This window comes from Sphaerodactylus townsendi, linkage group LG07 (genome assembly GCF_021028975.2).
Source record: "Sphaerodactylus townsendi isolate TG3544 linkage group LG07, MPM_Stown_v2.3, whole genome shotgun sequence".
In the NCBI taxonomy this organism is placed as follows: Eukaryota; Metazoa; Chordata; class Lepidosauria; order Squamata; family Sphaerodactylidae; genus Sphaerodactylus; species Sphaerodactylus townsendi.
This window is the reverse complement of record NC_059431.1, coordinates 63,767,878-63,782,591: the sequence shown is the minus strand read 5'-3', so window position 1 is coordinate 63,782,591 and position 14,714 is coordinate 63,767,878. Positions and strand designations below refer to the sequence as shown.

The following is a 14,714-nucleotide window of genomic DNA, read 5'->3' as shown; positions in this document are numbered from 1 at the left end:
CGATAACCATAGAGAGCGAAGGATGTCTAGAACAACCGGGAGACTGGCGGAAACGGACATGAGTGAGCTAGGAAAGCGTGGAGGGATAGGGACTGTGGGGATGGACGGGATACCCTGGTTACTTTTGACATGGTGGCAAGGAACAGCAATTCGTGGAAGACGAATCCTGCATGAAAGCCGGCAGCGATCTTACAGCAGTTAACTCCCACCCCCCAATACAGTAGTTCGCTCTAACTGAGTCTTTTCGAACGGAAAGCGTGGACTACCAGGGTTTTTATGAACCAGTCTGACTGTATTGAAGGACATTGATTCATTCGGTCGCCATGAGCGACTTGATGGAATTTTATTCAGGCCATGGTTGCTGCGTTGGGTTGAAAGAATCAAACAGCTGTACTAAGGAAACAATCCATAGATAAGTGGCACAAAAACCTGTTTGAAAAACATGGATCCTCATGATTTTTGCACTAAGTCACCCCAAAATCACCACCACATCACAGCTCAAGCCCTTAGCCACATGTCTGCATAAAACAATCATGCATCCCATGCTCCATGGCGTCGCAGTGGCACAAAAACGTGCTTAAAAAGCATGGATCCCCCTGGATCCTCCTGTTTTTTTCACTTGGTCACCCCAAAATCACCACCACATCACAGCTCAAGCCCTTAGCCACATGTCTGCATAAAACAATCACGCATCCCATGCTCCATGGCGCCGCAGTGGCACAAAAACATTCTTAAAAAGCATGGATCCTTTTGTTTTTTTCACTTGGTCACCCCAAAATCACCACATCACAGCTCAAGCCCTTAGCCACATGTCTGCATAAAACAATCGCACATCCCATGCTCCGTGGTGCCGCAGTGGCACAAAAACATGCTTAAAAAGCATGGATCCTCCTGTTTTTTTCACTTGGTCACCCCAAAATCACCACCACATCACAGCTCAAGCCCTTAGCCACATGTCTGCATAAAACAATTACGCTTCCCATGCTCCATGGCGCCGCAGTGGCACAAAAACATTCTTAAAAGCATGGATCCTCCTGTTTTTTTCACTTGGTCACCCCAAAATCACCACCACATCACAGCTCAAGCCCTTAGCCACATGTCTGCATAAAACAATCACACATACCACGCTTCGTGGCACCGCAGTGGCACAAAAAGTGGTTAAAAAGCATGGAAACTCATGGATCCTCCTGATTTCCTCACTTAATCACCAATAAATTACCACCAAATCACAGCCCAAGGCCTTAGCCACAACTCTGAACACAACAGCCACGCTCCGTGGCGCTGCACTAGTGCAAAAACGAGCAAGATCCAGATGATTTCAAACAGATCCTCATGAATTCAAATGAATTTTGATTGGAATGAAATGAAACCACCATAAAACTATAGACCTTGTCTTAGTCTACAGGCGGCACCAAAACAATCACGCATCCCACTCTTCGTGGCGTGGTAGTGGCCCAAAAACCGCGCCTCCCACAATGTCTGGCACAGCAGTGGCCCAGCAGCAGCCCAGAAACCTGTTTGAAAAACATGGATCTTCACGGATCAGACTGGTTTTTCACTTGGTCACCCGCAAATCACAACCACATCACAGAGCAAGCCCTTTGACACGTGCCTGACCAAAACAATCCCTCCTCCCACGCTGCGTGGCACAGCAATGGCACAAAAACCTGTTTGGAAAACATGGATCCTCACAGATCTGATTGTTTTTTTCACTTGGTCACCCCAAAATAACAACCACATCACAGAGCAAGCCAATTGACATGTGTCTGAACACAACAATCCCTCCTCCCACGCTGCATGGTGCAGCAGTGGCCCCAAACCTGTTTGAAAAACATGTATCCTCATGCATCTGACTGGTTTTTTCACTTGCTCAACCCAAAACCACTACATCACAGAACAAGCCCCTTGATACATGTCTGACCAATACAATCCCTCCTCCCACACTGTGTGGCACAACAGTGGCCCAAAAACCTACTTGAAAAACATGGATCCTCATGGATCTGACTGGGTTTTTTCACTTGCAGTCATGACTCAAATGGCTTGTTCTGTGATGTGGTTGTGGTTTTGGGGTGAGCAAGTGAAAAAACCAGTCAGATGCCTGAAGATCCATGTTCTTCAAACAGGTTTTTGGGCCACTACCGCGCCACGAAGAGTGGGATGCGTGATTGTTTTGGTGCCGCCTGTAGACTAAGACAAGGTCTATAGTTTTATGGTGGTTTCATTTCATTCCAATCAAAATTCATTTGAATTCATGAGGATCTGTTTGAAATCATCTGGATCTTGCTCGTTTTTGCACTAGTGCAGCGCCACGGAGCGTGGCTGTTGTGTTCAGAGTTGTGGCTAAGGCCTTGGGCTGTGATTTGGTGGTAATTTATTGGTGATTAAGTGAGGAAATCAGGAGGATCCATGAGTTTCCATGCTTTTTAACCACTTTTTGTGCCACTGCGGTGCCACGAAGCGTGGTATGTGTGATTGTTTTATGCAGACATGTGGCTAAGGGCTTGAGCTGTGATGTGGTGGTGATTTTGGGGTGACCAAGTGAAAAAAACAGGAGGATCCATGCTTTTAAGAATGTTTTTGTGCCACTGCGGCGCCATGGAGCATGGGATGCGTGATTGTTTTATGCAGACATGTGGCTAAGGGCTTGAGCTGTGATGTGGTGGTGATTTTGGGGTGATTTAGTGCAAAAATCATGAGGATCCATGTTTTTCAAACAGGTTTTTGTGCCACTGCATTGCCACGGAACATGGGATGCGTGATTGTTTGGGTGCTGCCTTTAGTCGAAGACATGCTCTACAGTTTCATGGTGATTTCATTTCATTCCAATGAAAAAATCATATGATTTCACGAGGATCCGTTTGAAATCATCTAGGTGACAAATGAAACAGGAGGATCCATGCTAGAATGTTTTTTTGTGCCACTCTTGTATATCGACATGGGATGCGTGTTTTATGCGAACATAGAAACAATGGCGTGTGTTGGGGTGACTTCAAATCGCTGAGAATCCATGTTTTTCAAACAGGTTTTGTGCTGCATTCTCCTGGAGACATGGGATGCGTGATATTTAGATGCTACTGCTAGTCAGGAGACATGCTCTACAGTTTCATGGTGATTTCATTTCATTCCAATGAAAAAATCATATGATTTCACGAGGATCCGTTTGAAATCATCTAAGATGAACCTATTGAATGTCTGAAGCTCCGGTCCTTGGGGCCGCTTACTAGGGAGTAAGTCCTGTTATGTAAACCCTATTGAATAAAAGTACCACAAGACTCCACTGACTTCTGGGGGATAGCTTCCCCCCCCCCCCTTTTTTTTTTTTCACTGCTTGCTGGATAATTTCGCTGCTCCCAACGATGGACACTCACCTTCCTTTCCCGCCGCGGTTCTTTTACTAGGCTTAAAAAAAGAAATTCTCACGCCTGTTTCTCATTGGTGAAGAGAAAGACGGGAAGAGAATGATGGACAAGAGAACCCACCAATGGCATGGATGGTTATATTTTTCGTCCCGGTTAGTCATTAGGCCAGAGAAGGTGGATGTTGGTGGCGATTGGAGAGGCGGACTGCAGAGGCCGCCGACGGGAGGGCTTCTCGGGAGGGGAGATGGCCGACGAGATAAGTAAAGCCCGGGCGGCCTGTCCGGGCGGAGACACCATTTTCGGGAAAATCATCCGCAAAGAGATCCCAGCCAAGATCATCTTCGAGGATGAGCGGGTGAGCAGGGCGAGGAGAGGGGGCAGCCAAGGGGCGCTTTGTGCGGGGGCAGCAGGAACGTTCTGGCTGGAGAAAAGTCCCACGGAGGGGTGGATCCGAAGGTCGGTCCAATCCCGCATTCTCTGGGCACCGACAGCCAGAAAGGCAACACCTCCCCCCTTATGTCGGACACCTTATGTCGGTACACCTTTTCAGATTCCGTTATGGCTAAGTGGTAAGAGTTGACGGGCGGAGCGGCCTTATTCTCACTTTAAAGCGTCTTATTCAAAACTAGCGTCCTCCTTCTGCCAACCCCCCCTCCCCCCCGGATAAGTGGAAGAAGCATTTCTTGATCGCTGAGAGTTTATTGTGATTTTATTCGTGAACCTCCTAAGGTGAGGATGAAAATATTCATCTGCAAAGCTTCTGGAATTTCTTTTTTCGTTCTGACTTAAGTGAAATCCCCCTCCCACATGCAATTAATTTGTTTTGCTTCGTTGGAAAGGTTTTTAAGAAGGGTGGGGGGGGTTGTAACTGTGGGAAAAGATCGACTAGAGACTTTTCTTTCTGGTGCCTTGAAACAAATTGGTGTATCTCTTAATAAGCCCTGACTTTGAGACCTGATTCAAACACATACACACACAATTTCACTGTTTTAAGACAGGTGTGGGATTCTGGCCGCTCTGTGGCATTATGAAGTCAAGAAAGGCCTAGTTTAATTAATCCTTCTGGAAGAGAAGCCATGCAAGTACAAACTATGTGTGTATGCATATTGTGTGTGATTTTCCACATTTGGTAAATGTATACATTATTTCAGCTTAGTGTATGAACCAGTGCCCTATGTGCTGAAGAGACAAAACGTGTAGGCATATATAGGCAAATATAGGCAAATTGATGCCAGGATCTTGCAGAGCTTTTACTCCAGTTGCACAATGATAACTCAGTACTGCACAAAAATTTCAACCTCTGTCTGCATACTTTACTTCATGTTACATATTCTTATTGTACTGTGCTTTCAGGAAGGATGCCAACTTGACTTATGGATGTTTCAAGGAAATATACTGTGCTTTGGACGTTTCATGTCATATCTAGGCTTAACAGCATTAAGCTGTCTGGTCTGATAAGAGACTGCCATTTGCTAACACATTTATATCATTCCTAGTGTTTGTTAGTTCTCCTTCATAAGCTGTATAGTCCAGAATGGATTCTGGCAAAGCCAGAGCAGAGATCATTCCTGGCCCGGGTACCCTTTTAACTGAATTTTAGACAATATGAATACAAATCACATTTTCTACCATTCAGTTATGATCTCTTCCCAAGCACACATGTTGAAGTCACCAAGTGATGGACATACATTTGGAAAGAATTGTTTAATAGTGGTGGTAGAAAGTGCCATCAAGTTGTAGCTGGTGTATGGTGACCCTATGAGAGCACAAATAAAGACTAATTTATTAGCTTCTGAAAGTTCAGGTTTAGTATAATCAGTGCAGAACAATTATTTTAAACAACTGATTTAAACAAAATTTAGTTCCTTTCTTTTTGAAGTAGTTGTAGGAAAAAATGGTTTTGGTAATCGGCTTGCTTTTCTTTAATGAGATGTGGTGTGAAGTGTAAAAATATATTGTCGAAGGCTTTCACGGCCAGATTCAACTGGTTCTGGTGGGTTTTCCGGGCTGAGGGGCTGTGGTCTGGTGGATCTTGTTCCTAACGTTTCGCCTGCATCTGTGGCTGGCATCTTCAGAGGTGTATCACAGAGAAAAGTCTGTTTCACACTGTGTCTTAAGTGAGAAGGGAAAGTTTAGTGTGGTATATTGTCCATGTCCCACAGATGCAGGCGAAATGTTAGGAACAAAATCCACTAGACCATGGCCACACAGTCCGGAAAACCCACCAGAACCAGTAAAAATATAAGCAATGCTTAAAGGGTACTGTAGTCATCCTGGTTACATAAAAACGTAGGAGCTAGCCTGGGGAAACCTGCCTGCTCATAAAACATTAATTCTACATTTTACATTAATTTTAATCCTGAGATGCCCTTTGCACGAGACTTTTAGCCTGGGAAAAGGTCCTGAGAAATCACACATATGTGTGACTGTAGCTTCTGCAAAAGATGGTCAGTGCTACCCTGCACCTGCTTTACAGGGTTGGGAGAATAATGGCAGAGCTGTTTTGGAGACAGGTTGTATGCTGAAATCCCAAGAAGTTGTAGTGTCCCCTGGGAACATCTCTTGAGAACTGCTGGAACTCAAATAACATGTTAACAAGGCAAATTAAAATTTCAGTCTTCCCAGAAGTTTGATACGTAACCATGCTCATGCTTGTATGTTCCTGTATTAGTTTCTTCTTTGGAGTTTATATAATCATTTTTTAATGAAATACATGCGAGTTCATCTGATTTGTAACTTCCAGTATAATGGACATTTTTGTAAAAGTCAGTGCTGGTTGAGATTTCAAAACCTGAACTGAACATGTGTTGGTTCATTATCAAGATTTCTGTTCGAGATATTAAAATACTTGCTTGAAATGGCTCTTAAATCCTTGTGGGGCAAGACCAAGCTGAATAGAACTGTGACCTGTTGAACTTTGGTACTCCTCACCTAGTAGTGACTGAATCCTCTGAGTGAAAATTGGTTTCCTAAGAATGTTTGTTAAGCACTGCTTCTAATCGTATTGTATTTTTGTTCTGGTCCATCAGTGCTCTTCGTATGTTTCGTACACCTAGAAAAACTAGCAGATTAAAACAGATTAAAAACCATTCACTGTGTGGTTTGGAAATTCCTGGATATTTTGGGGGTGCAGCCTAGGAAGAATGTCTGGGGAGGGGAAAGACTTCAGGGTGTTTTGCCAAAGAATCTACGCTCCAAAGCATTCTTTTTTTCACGTAGGGAATATAATCTTTGTCATCTGGAGACCTGCTGTTATTCTGGGAGATCTCAGTCACCACCTGGAGGTTGGCAACACTACTGAATGTAGGTTTGCCATCTCAGTGGAAACTAGGCCTAAGGATGATCTTAGTATTCAGATTCCAGAAGCAAAAGCTAAACAACATTTCTCCTCAAATGGAAATGGAGTGTCCACAATGTATGACAGAATCTCATTACCGTTCAGCAACAAGCCTTTATTGGTGTAGACAACAATAGTAAATAGCAATAGTAAAGGACTGATTTAAAAAAACATAAATATACAATACTGGAAATTAGTGTTAAGTGAAATGAAATCTACTGGCATTTGATAATTTCCAGGAGAAAGTCTGCCACTATCATGCACGGAAAAGGATTGGGATTGTCCAGCCAGTAGTGTAATCTGAATAAATCGGGGAGATTGGGTAAGTGTAAAGGAGTAAGATTCACATACTTGGATCTGATTTCCTTAAATCTGGGACAATGTAATAATTGGTGGGCCAGAGATTCAACTGAGCCAGTGTTACATGGGCACAATATTTTAGACTTTTCTTGCTTGTTAAATCTGCCATGTAACAAGGCAGAAGGCATAACATTAAACCTGGTGAGCAGTATGGCTCTCCTTTGAATGGGGTTTATTAAGCAGTATAGGTAGTGGGGCCAAGTGGCCCTGTTCAAATGGGATAGAAAAATACAGGGGGGAGCAAGTTTTCTAGGCTGCAGTGATGAGGGTAGAGGACTCTTTAACCAATAGTTGACCTTTTAATTTTGTATAAGCTTCTGAATAGGACAAAAGGCAGAGTGAATCCACTGACAGTCCAATAGAAGTCATTTTTTCTTCAATTATGGAAAACCAGGGGTTGGAATGGGTGTCAGAGAGCAGGCGGTGGACCAGGGAATTACAGTCCAAGAGAATGAATTCACAGCCAGAATCTAAAAACCTTCAGCCAAGCAGCTGATTCCAAGGAATTTTGATCTAACTTCAGGCAAAGGGCTGCGTAGGCCATACAATTCGGGAGTCCAGTTATGAAAAAAATGGATTGAAGGGAATTCAAAGAGTGGTTAACAGCTTGAATCCAAATTGGGACTTGGTAAAGCAATCTTGAGGCGACTTTGGCATTGAAAAATTTGAGGGCAGGAGGAATAAAGGAATAATCACAGCTGTAGAAGAAGCGAAGTAACTCTGAAATGCTGTTGGATGTGGCTAGGAGGGCAGCCTTCCTATGGGATGCACATGAAAGGTTATAGGAGAATGAAAGGCTGAGGTACTTATACCACTTAACCTGTTTAATTTGGGTGCTATTCATTGAATCTTATTACTGATTATCTGAACTCTAATGAATACAACAAGTGGCCTATTTGTGCATTTCTGCATCAGATTAATTTTTTTACATTGGAAAAAGCCATTGCATGCTTGATATATACTGGATTACCTGTTTAGAAATTGTAAATGTAGACTTCAGAATTCGTCACATTGTGATACTATTTTTTAACTAGGGTATTTTCAAGGTACTTTGAATCTCTTTTTAAAAACTAAAGTCTAGCTCAATGTGTTCAATTTTAATTTACTCTGTAAGGTCACATTCATTGCTATTCTTTTAATTGCTAGCCATATTTCAAAAGACACAGCCATCTGAGAACATTTTAGACCTATTTAAAGAGCTCCAGGGAACCATTTCTCATTTAGTTCTTGGATTAAAATCTTTGGAAAACTTTGCTTGAAAAACTTTTCTATGACATTTATTTTTGACATTTATTTTTGACATTTATTATTTATTATCAAGAAGAACTGTTAAAAACAATTGCCTTTTCTGCTCTACAGTGCCTCGCGTTCCATGATGTGTCTCCACAAGCTCCAACCCATTTCCTAGTGGTTCCCAAAAAGCCTATCACTCAGTTATCTCAAACAGAAGATTCTGATGAAGCTGTAAGTATAAAAGTAGGGCTTGTGTAAACTGTTCTTTGAAAAGCACAGATTAGATATTAAATATAGAAGTAAATTCTGCTGTTCCTAGTTTGAGTACAGTTCTCTCACTAGCCATACTGGAATACAGTGCTTTATGTTGCAAATGTACTTAGCTATATAGCACATAGAGCAGTTTTGCACACTTTGCATTTTGCAGTGTTGTGAGCAGAGTTCCAGTCTAGGTCACAATGATGTTAGCAATGGGCATGCAAATGCTTTTCCTTTGCTTTAAGCCTAGGAATTGAATTCCAGTGTAAGATTACTATAGTATGCTCATGCAAGATATATTTTATGTAAATAATTATCCTTGGATGAATCTTGAAATTTTCAAAAGACTTTAACTTAAAACAGGGTTATCAAACATGAGGCCTTGAGAGGGCTTATCCAGCCAGCTGAGGCACCCCGCCCCCCAAATATGGCCTGACAAGCCAGCAGCAGGCTTGCCAGTTCAGACACTCTCCCACCAGCTGAGTAACGCCCCCCCCCCACTGCATGCTGATCTTAGCTGGTGAGGCTGCTGTGGGCTTGCTAGTCCAGGCACACCCACCCTCCACCTCCCACTGCCAAAGTACTCCCCCTTGCCAATCTGGGCTTGCTAGTCCGGGCAGGCACCCTTCCATTCCCACTTTGGGCTTCTGAGGCTGCTGCAGGCTTGCCAGTCCATCCTGCCATCCCCAACCCGATCCCAATCTGACTTGCAAGCCACTCCTTCATCTCTAATCTGGGTTGCCCACCCCTGGGCCCGGCCCAGCCAAGTCATATTTATGTCATATTCAACCCTCATAACAAATTAGTTTGACACCTCTGTCTCAAAACCTTTCTGGAGATTGCAAAGAACTACATGAAAATAAGTCAATACTTGCAGTAATTGTTATATGGTGACCTCCTTGGTAGCTTTTTTCTTTAATGCCTTTGAATTAAATGATGAGAAACAGATGATCATTTTATGTAACTAGTATATCACTTCAAAATATATTATAAACATGGTTTTACAAGATGAGGTTACATACTTGCATGAGAAATAGTGCTGTGGTAAATCAGATCAGCTAGCATTATATTAGTCTTTCTGGGGTTCTCAGTTGAAAAAGGCATTATTACCTAAATGATTAGGTGCTATTTTTCCACTGCTTATGATGATCGAATTTTTTTAATTGCTTGGATCATCAGTACAAAAATACTCATTTGAAAGGCAGGGCATACATTTTACATCAACATAATAAATGACTTATTTATAACCGAACACTCAGTTTTCTAGCTGAAATATTAAAATGCGAGTTGCCAATTTTAAAAGTAATCCAGTTGTATGACCAGTACATGAAAGTACTGATTTTTAATGCTTACTAGAATATAGGAGCCATGTTACAAGTTATATGATGCATACAATTAATTTTTTTTTAAAAAATATCCCTAAAAAATCAGCTCCTAAAATGTAAAAAGTACAGTTTTTAAGAAGTTTAACTTCCCCATGGTCACACAAATTGTTTGTTTTCATTATGGAAACTTTAGGAGTCTGGAGGCTGACTCTGACATTATTCACATATTGAACCTGGAGGTATTGAAAATACCTAAAGTACTAGAGATCAGAGTCCCCATGAGATTTGAAACTCCATGAGATCTAAAACTACATAAGGAATATTTATTTATTTATTAAAATGTGTGCCTCATCTCATACTTGCGTTAAAAACAATTAAAAAACCACAACAAAACATCTTATATAAAATATAATAATTAAAACCACAATAAAATAACCCCGACCCCCACTCACCCATCCCCCTGACCAGCAGCCAGGGTTTTCAGGGGTCTAACCAAATGCCTTGGCAAAGAGGAAAGTCTTCACCATGCACCAAAACCTGTGAATGTTAGGCACATGATAGATCTCCAGGGGGCAATCACAGAAATACACCACTGCACCAAGGTGGGGAGAGGTGCCACCAAGAGTTCCTCTCCCTGTGACCAGGCAGGTACGTACGGGCACAGATGCTCCTTCGAGTAAGCAGGGCCTAAGCCTTTTAAGGCTTTGTGCATCAACATCAACCATTTGAAGTGTGCCCAGGAATGAACTGGGAGCCAGTGCAGTTCCTTAAGGACCAGTGTGATGTACGCCTGGTCAGATATACTGGCTAATAGCCTAGCTGAAACATACTGCAGCAACTCCAGCTTCTGGACTGTCTTCCAGGGCAACAACATATAGAGTGCATTACAGTAGTCCAATCAAGAGGTTACTAGAGCATGTAACACTGGGACCAGGTCCCCTATGTCCCAGAACTGACAGAGCTGGAGAACTAGATGCTTCAGCTGAAAGACCCTCTTGGCTATTGCCATCACCTGAACCTCAAAGGACAGTGGTGAATCTAGGAGCACCTTCCAGATCTCGCACCTGATCTTTCTGGGGCATTACAACCCCATTCACAACCGGGTGTACCATGATCTCACGGACTTGGGAACCTGAAACATTCTGTCTTGTTTAGATTCAGCCATCCAGCCCATAACTACTTCCAGGAAGTAGTCTAGTACATGGAGCACCTCTCCTGAAACTGAGAAATGGAGATATAGAGCTGGGTGTTATCTGCATATCTGTGACTCTTGATTCCAAATCCCCTGATGACCTCATCCAGCAGCTTCATGTATATGTCAAATAGTGTAGGGGACAAAACTAGACAAGGAAGCTCCCAGGACTGCGAACATGAGTCCGTCAGCACTATCTTCTGGAATCAGTCCTGAAGGTAGGAGGAGAACAACTGTAACACAGCGTCCCCACCAACCCCATTCTTAGAGCTGGTCCAGCAAATACTATGGTGCATGGTATCAAAAGCCCCTGAGAGATCAAGAAGAATTAACAGGGTAGTCTTCCCCTGTCTTTCTTCTGATAAAGATCACCCATCAGGGTAGCCAAGACCATTTCCATGACATAACAATGTCTGAAAACAGATTGGCATGGGTCGAGAAAATCGGTTTATTTCAAGTAAGCCTGCAGTTGAGCTGCCACCACAGTCTCTAGGAACTTGCCCCAGATGGGATGTTGGCCACCAGATGATAATTGTCCAGCACCGTAGGGTCCAAATGAGCCTATTCAAAAGGGAGCAAACCACCACCTCTTTCAGAAGCACTGGTACTACCCCCCTCCACCATAAGGCATTTACCACCTCCTGAACCTACCGGGCCGCCCATGAGTTAATATGACTTCTTTCTTTTCCTGTTTCCTGTTGAAGATTGACTGTAATTCACAAAAATATACGCTTCAGTAAAACTATCAGTCTTGGGTTGTTATTTTTTTCTGCAACAGACTGGTTCTGAGTTGTACATTCCTGTTTGTTTGTTTTCTTTTCCAGCTTCTGGGTCATTTAATGATTGTGGGTAAGAAATGTGCTGCTGAATTGGGCCTGAACAAGGGATACCGAATGGTGGTGAATGAAGGGCCAGATGGTGGACAGTCTGTCTACCATTTACATCTACATGTTCTTGGTGGTCGTCAGATGGGTTGGCCTCCCGGTTAAGATCAGATTGGATAAAAGAATTGTGTTCAATCCATCTCCTGAATATAGTCAACAAATGTTTGAAATATCCAACCACTATAATTGAGTTCTTCTGTTTAACTTGTCTCGTGGAATATAGAACTTTGTGCAAACGTTCTTCAATAAAGTCACAGGCATATTCTATCTCTTTTGTGTCTGCTCAGCTTATCTAACAGTTCCTTTGTTGACTTTGAACAGATGGTGCTATTGCAAGAAACCTTCTTTATCTATTTCTTTAAGGTACTTATGGCGCAATTCCATGCAGAACTACTGTAAACTAAGCCCATTTATTTCAGTGGGCTTCTCATAGAGTAACTGTACATAGGTTTGTGCAGTAAATGGAACAATGTTCTTCCTCACTTATGAAATGGGTTGTTAATCCCTCATTTTAAATCTGAGATGGTGACATGCTCAAGTCTGAACACTGACAACAATGAAGGAATGGGGATTTAAACCCTAGCTCTAAACTGGAATCATAGTCTTTCCTCAAGACTCCAAAATTCACTGTTAAAATTGTTTGCAAACTATGCAGTTGGTCAATAGTGGGGTTTTTTCTTTTCAAAAAAGGCTTTTCCCCCATAAAAGCTTGGGTTGCTGTATGTTTGCTTGGCTGTAGTGCAATGGGTGCCAGAAGAATCTGACAAAATGTAATATATGATCAGTGGGAGTTATCAAGGAGCCAGAAAGAGCATTTCTGGTTGAAGTAGGCAGTCATGAGCAAGATAGACCAATAGTTTGACATTGAAGAAGGCTGTTTCATATGTTCAAAAGGTAGGTAAGTATTTCCATATTGCAAAAGTGAGACTTAGCCTGAAAGATTTAGAGTTGCCAAAGTTCACCTAGATACCAAAGAGACTTCAACCAGGAACTTCCTAGTCCTTGTAGAGTTTTTTTTCCTTTTAAAAATAGCTGATGGGCCCCCCAAATTAAGTTGGCCTTATGGCCCAGGGATGGGATGGTAAGGCAGTTCTTAATCACATGCCGCTGCGTAGCTATTTGGTCTAAGAGGATGGAAGAACAGCTATCTCGGGCACAGCAGAAAACAGAATAATGGATTCCTTTTGCATCTCCGCTGTTCAGAAGTTTTAATATTGCTTTGTGCTTGACTGCTGTTGTGCCAGGCCTTAGTGAGTGAATCTCCTGCCATGTGTGAACAATAAGGGTGGGAAGGCAGAGCAGATCTGAATAACTGGAGGTTGGCAACATATGTAACCTGCTTCTCCATAGACAGTAGGACATCCAGTATCACCCCAGGATTCTTGATGGTTGGCAGAGGTGTTAATTCCGTGCCACCAAGAACTGACAGCTGGTTACCCTATCCTGAGCCCCCTGGCCCAGCCATAAGATCTCCATCTTTTATGGATTTAATTCCAGCTATCTCTGTTTCAACCAATTCACTGTGGCCTCCAAAGAACTGGCCAATATATCCATGTTGGTATCTGGCTGGCCACCCATCTTAAGGTATAACGGTATCATACGCATACTGGTGACAACTCCAGACCTACTGGGCAAGGGGGCACATATAGATGGTAAATAGCATTGAGAAGAGGACTGCCCCTTGTGGGAATCCACATACCAATGGGTGACCCTGTGCTACACTCTGTCCCCACCCTGAAGAAATGAGATCAGCCACTGCAAGACTGTCCCCCAAATCCTAATGCTGACAACTTGTATAAGAATTTTTGGTTTGTTTTAATTTGGTACTGTCAGTGGGAGAAACCAATTACTTTATCAAGAAGTTTAACAATAGCAATATGGTAGCTCATTGCTTTATGATGTACAGTTCTGATCAGTTAATTTTTTTTTGAAGCCCTGGAGCTGGACAAGCACAGAAAGGACCACCAGAATGGTCAAGGAGTTGCAGTGAGTAGTGGATCCACTTTATGTGGATTTGGAGTTGGTTCTTTTAATATCATTGAACACATTTGAGTTAGTTAATTCATGAGTAGTTCCATTGCTTTCAGGAGAAAATACATTTATTCCTGTAAGTTCCTCCCTGTGCACAATTGGAATGACACTCGTTTTGAAGCCTGTTCCCAGTTTCAGCTATATAGAACAATTTGTTTCTGTTTTAGTGACAACGAAATGGACATATTACTGATTCCAATCTTTCCCATTGTACCTTTTCCATTCAACAGGAATGAAATTCTCAGGTTCTGTCATTCATCCAGCGTATTCTTCCTACAGAGGAGAAGGATGGGGCCCTCTTTATCCAACCATCAACATTTTTTAAAACGCTGATAACTAAATTTTTTCTTGCAAAACAGGCACATACAAATGTGCTGAGGAGAGTTTTCCTGCCTCTAGATATGGATACAGATGTTTGTGTGCTAAACGATTACTAAATCTTTTTTAATGTCAAATAGTTTCATTAATTTTAATATTTTCCTTCTAGCCTAGCCTAATTTAACTTACTAGGCGTCACTAGGGGTTTGCATTTGGATATGCCAAAGTGAAAAAAAAGGCACCATTTCAATGTAGCCAAAAAGGCATTTCCCCCCTGCTTCTTCAGGTCCATTTCACCTAAGGGGAATCTTTGTGGAGTTCTGGGAGGCTGTGTTTTGAGACAGAGGCACCAAATTTGCAGCATAGTTTCAGGTGACTCTCCCTAGAAGAACCCCCATGTCTGATAAAGATTGGTTA

At 42.4% G+C, this 14,714-nt stretch overlaps 1 protein-coding gene across 1 annotated transcript; it reads left to right on the top strand.

Annotated features, from left to right (window-relative positions):
• The first annotated feature begins 3,526 nt into the window (after positions 1 to 3,526).
• On the top strand, positions 3,527 to 12,215 carry HINT1 (histidine triad nucleotide binding protein 1). Its single transcript, XM_048504659.1, has 3 exons — positions 3,527 to 3,714; positions 8,416 to 8,520; positions 11,889 to 12,215. Exons 1-3 carry the CDS (start codon positions 3,538 to 3,540, stop codon positions 12,051 to 12,053), a joined length of 447 nt encoding a protein of 148 aa, XP_048360616.1. The 5' UTR covers positions 3,527 to 3,537; the 3' UTR covers positions 12,054 to 12,215.
• Positions 12,216 to 14,714: the final 2,499 nt, after the last annotated feature.

Excerpts from the sequence above, each read along its gene's own strand:
- HINT1 (XM_048504659.1), top strand. The coding sequence starts at position 3,538 with ATGTTGGTGGCGATTGGAGAGGCGGACTGCAGAGGCCGCCGACGGGAG. Across the intron at positions 3,715-8,415 it reads TCATCTTCGAGGATGAGCGG|TGCCTCGCGTTCCATGATGT; the intron begins GTGAGCAGGGCG and ends TCTGCTCTACAG. Across the intron at positions 8,521-11,888 it reads CAGAAGATTCTGATGAAGCT|CTTCTGGGTCATTTAATGAT; the intron begins GTAAGTATAAAA and ends TTTCTTTTCCAG.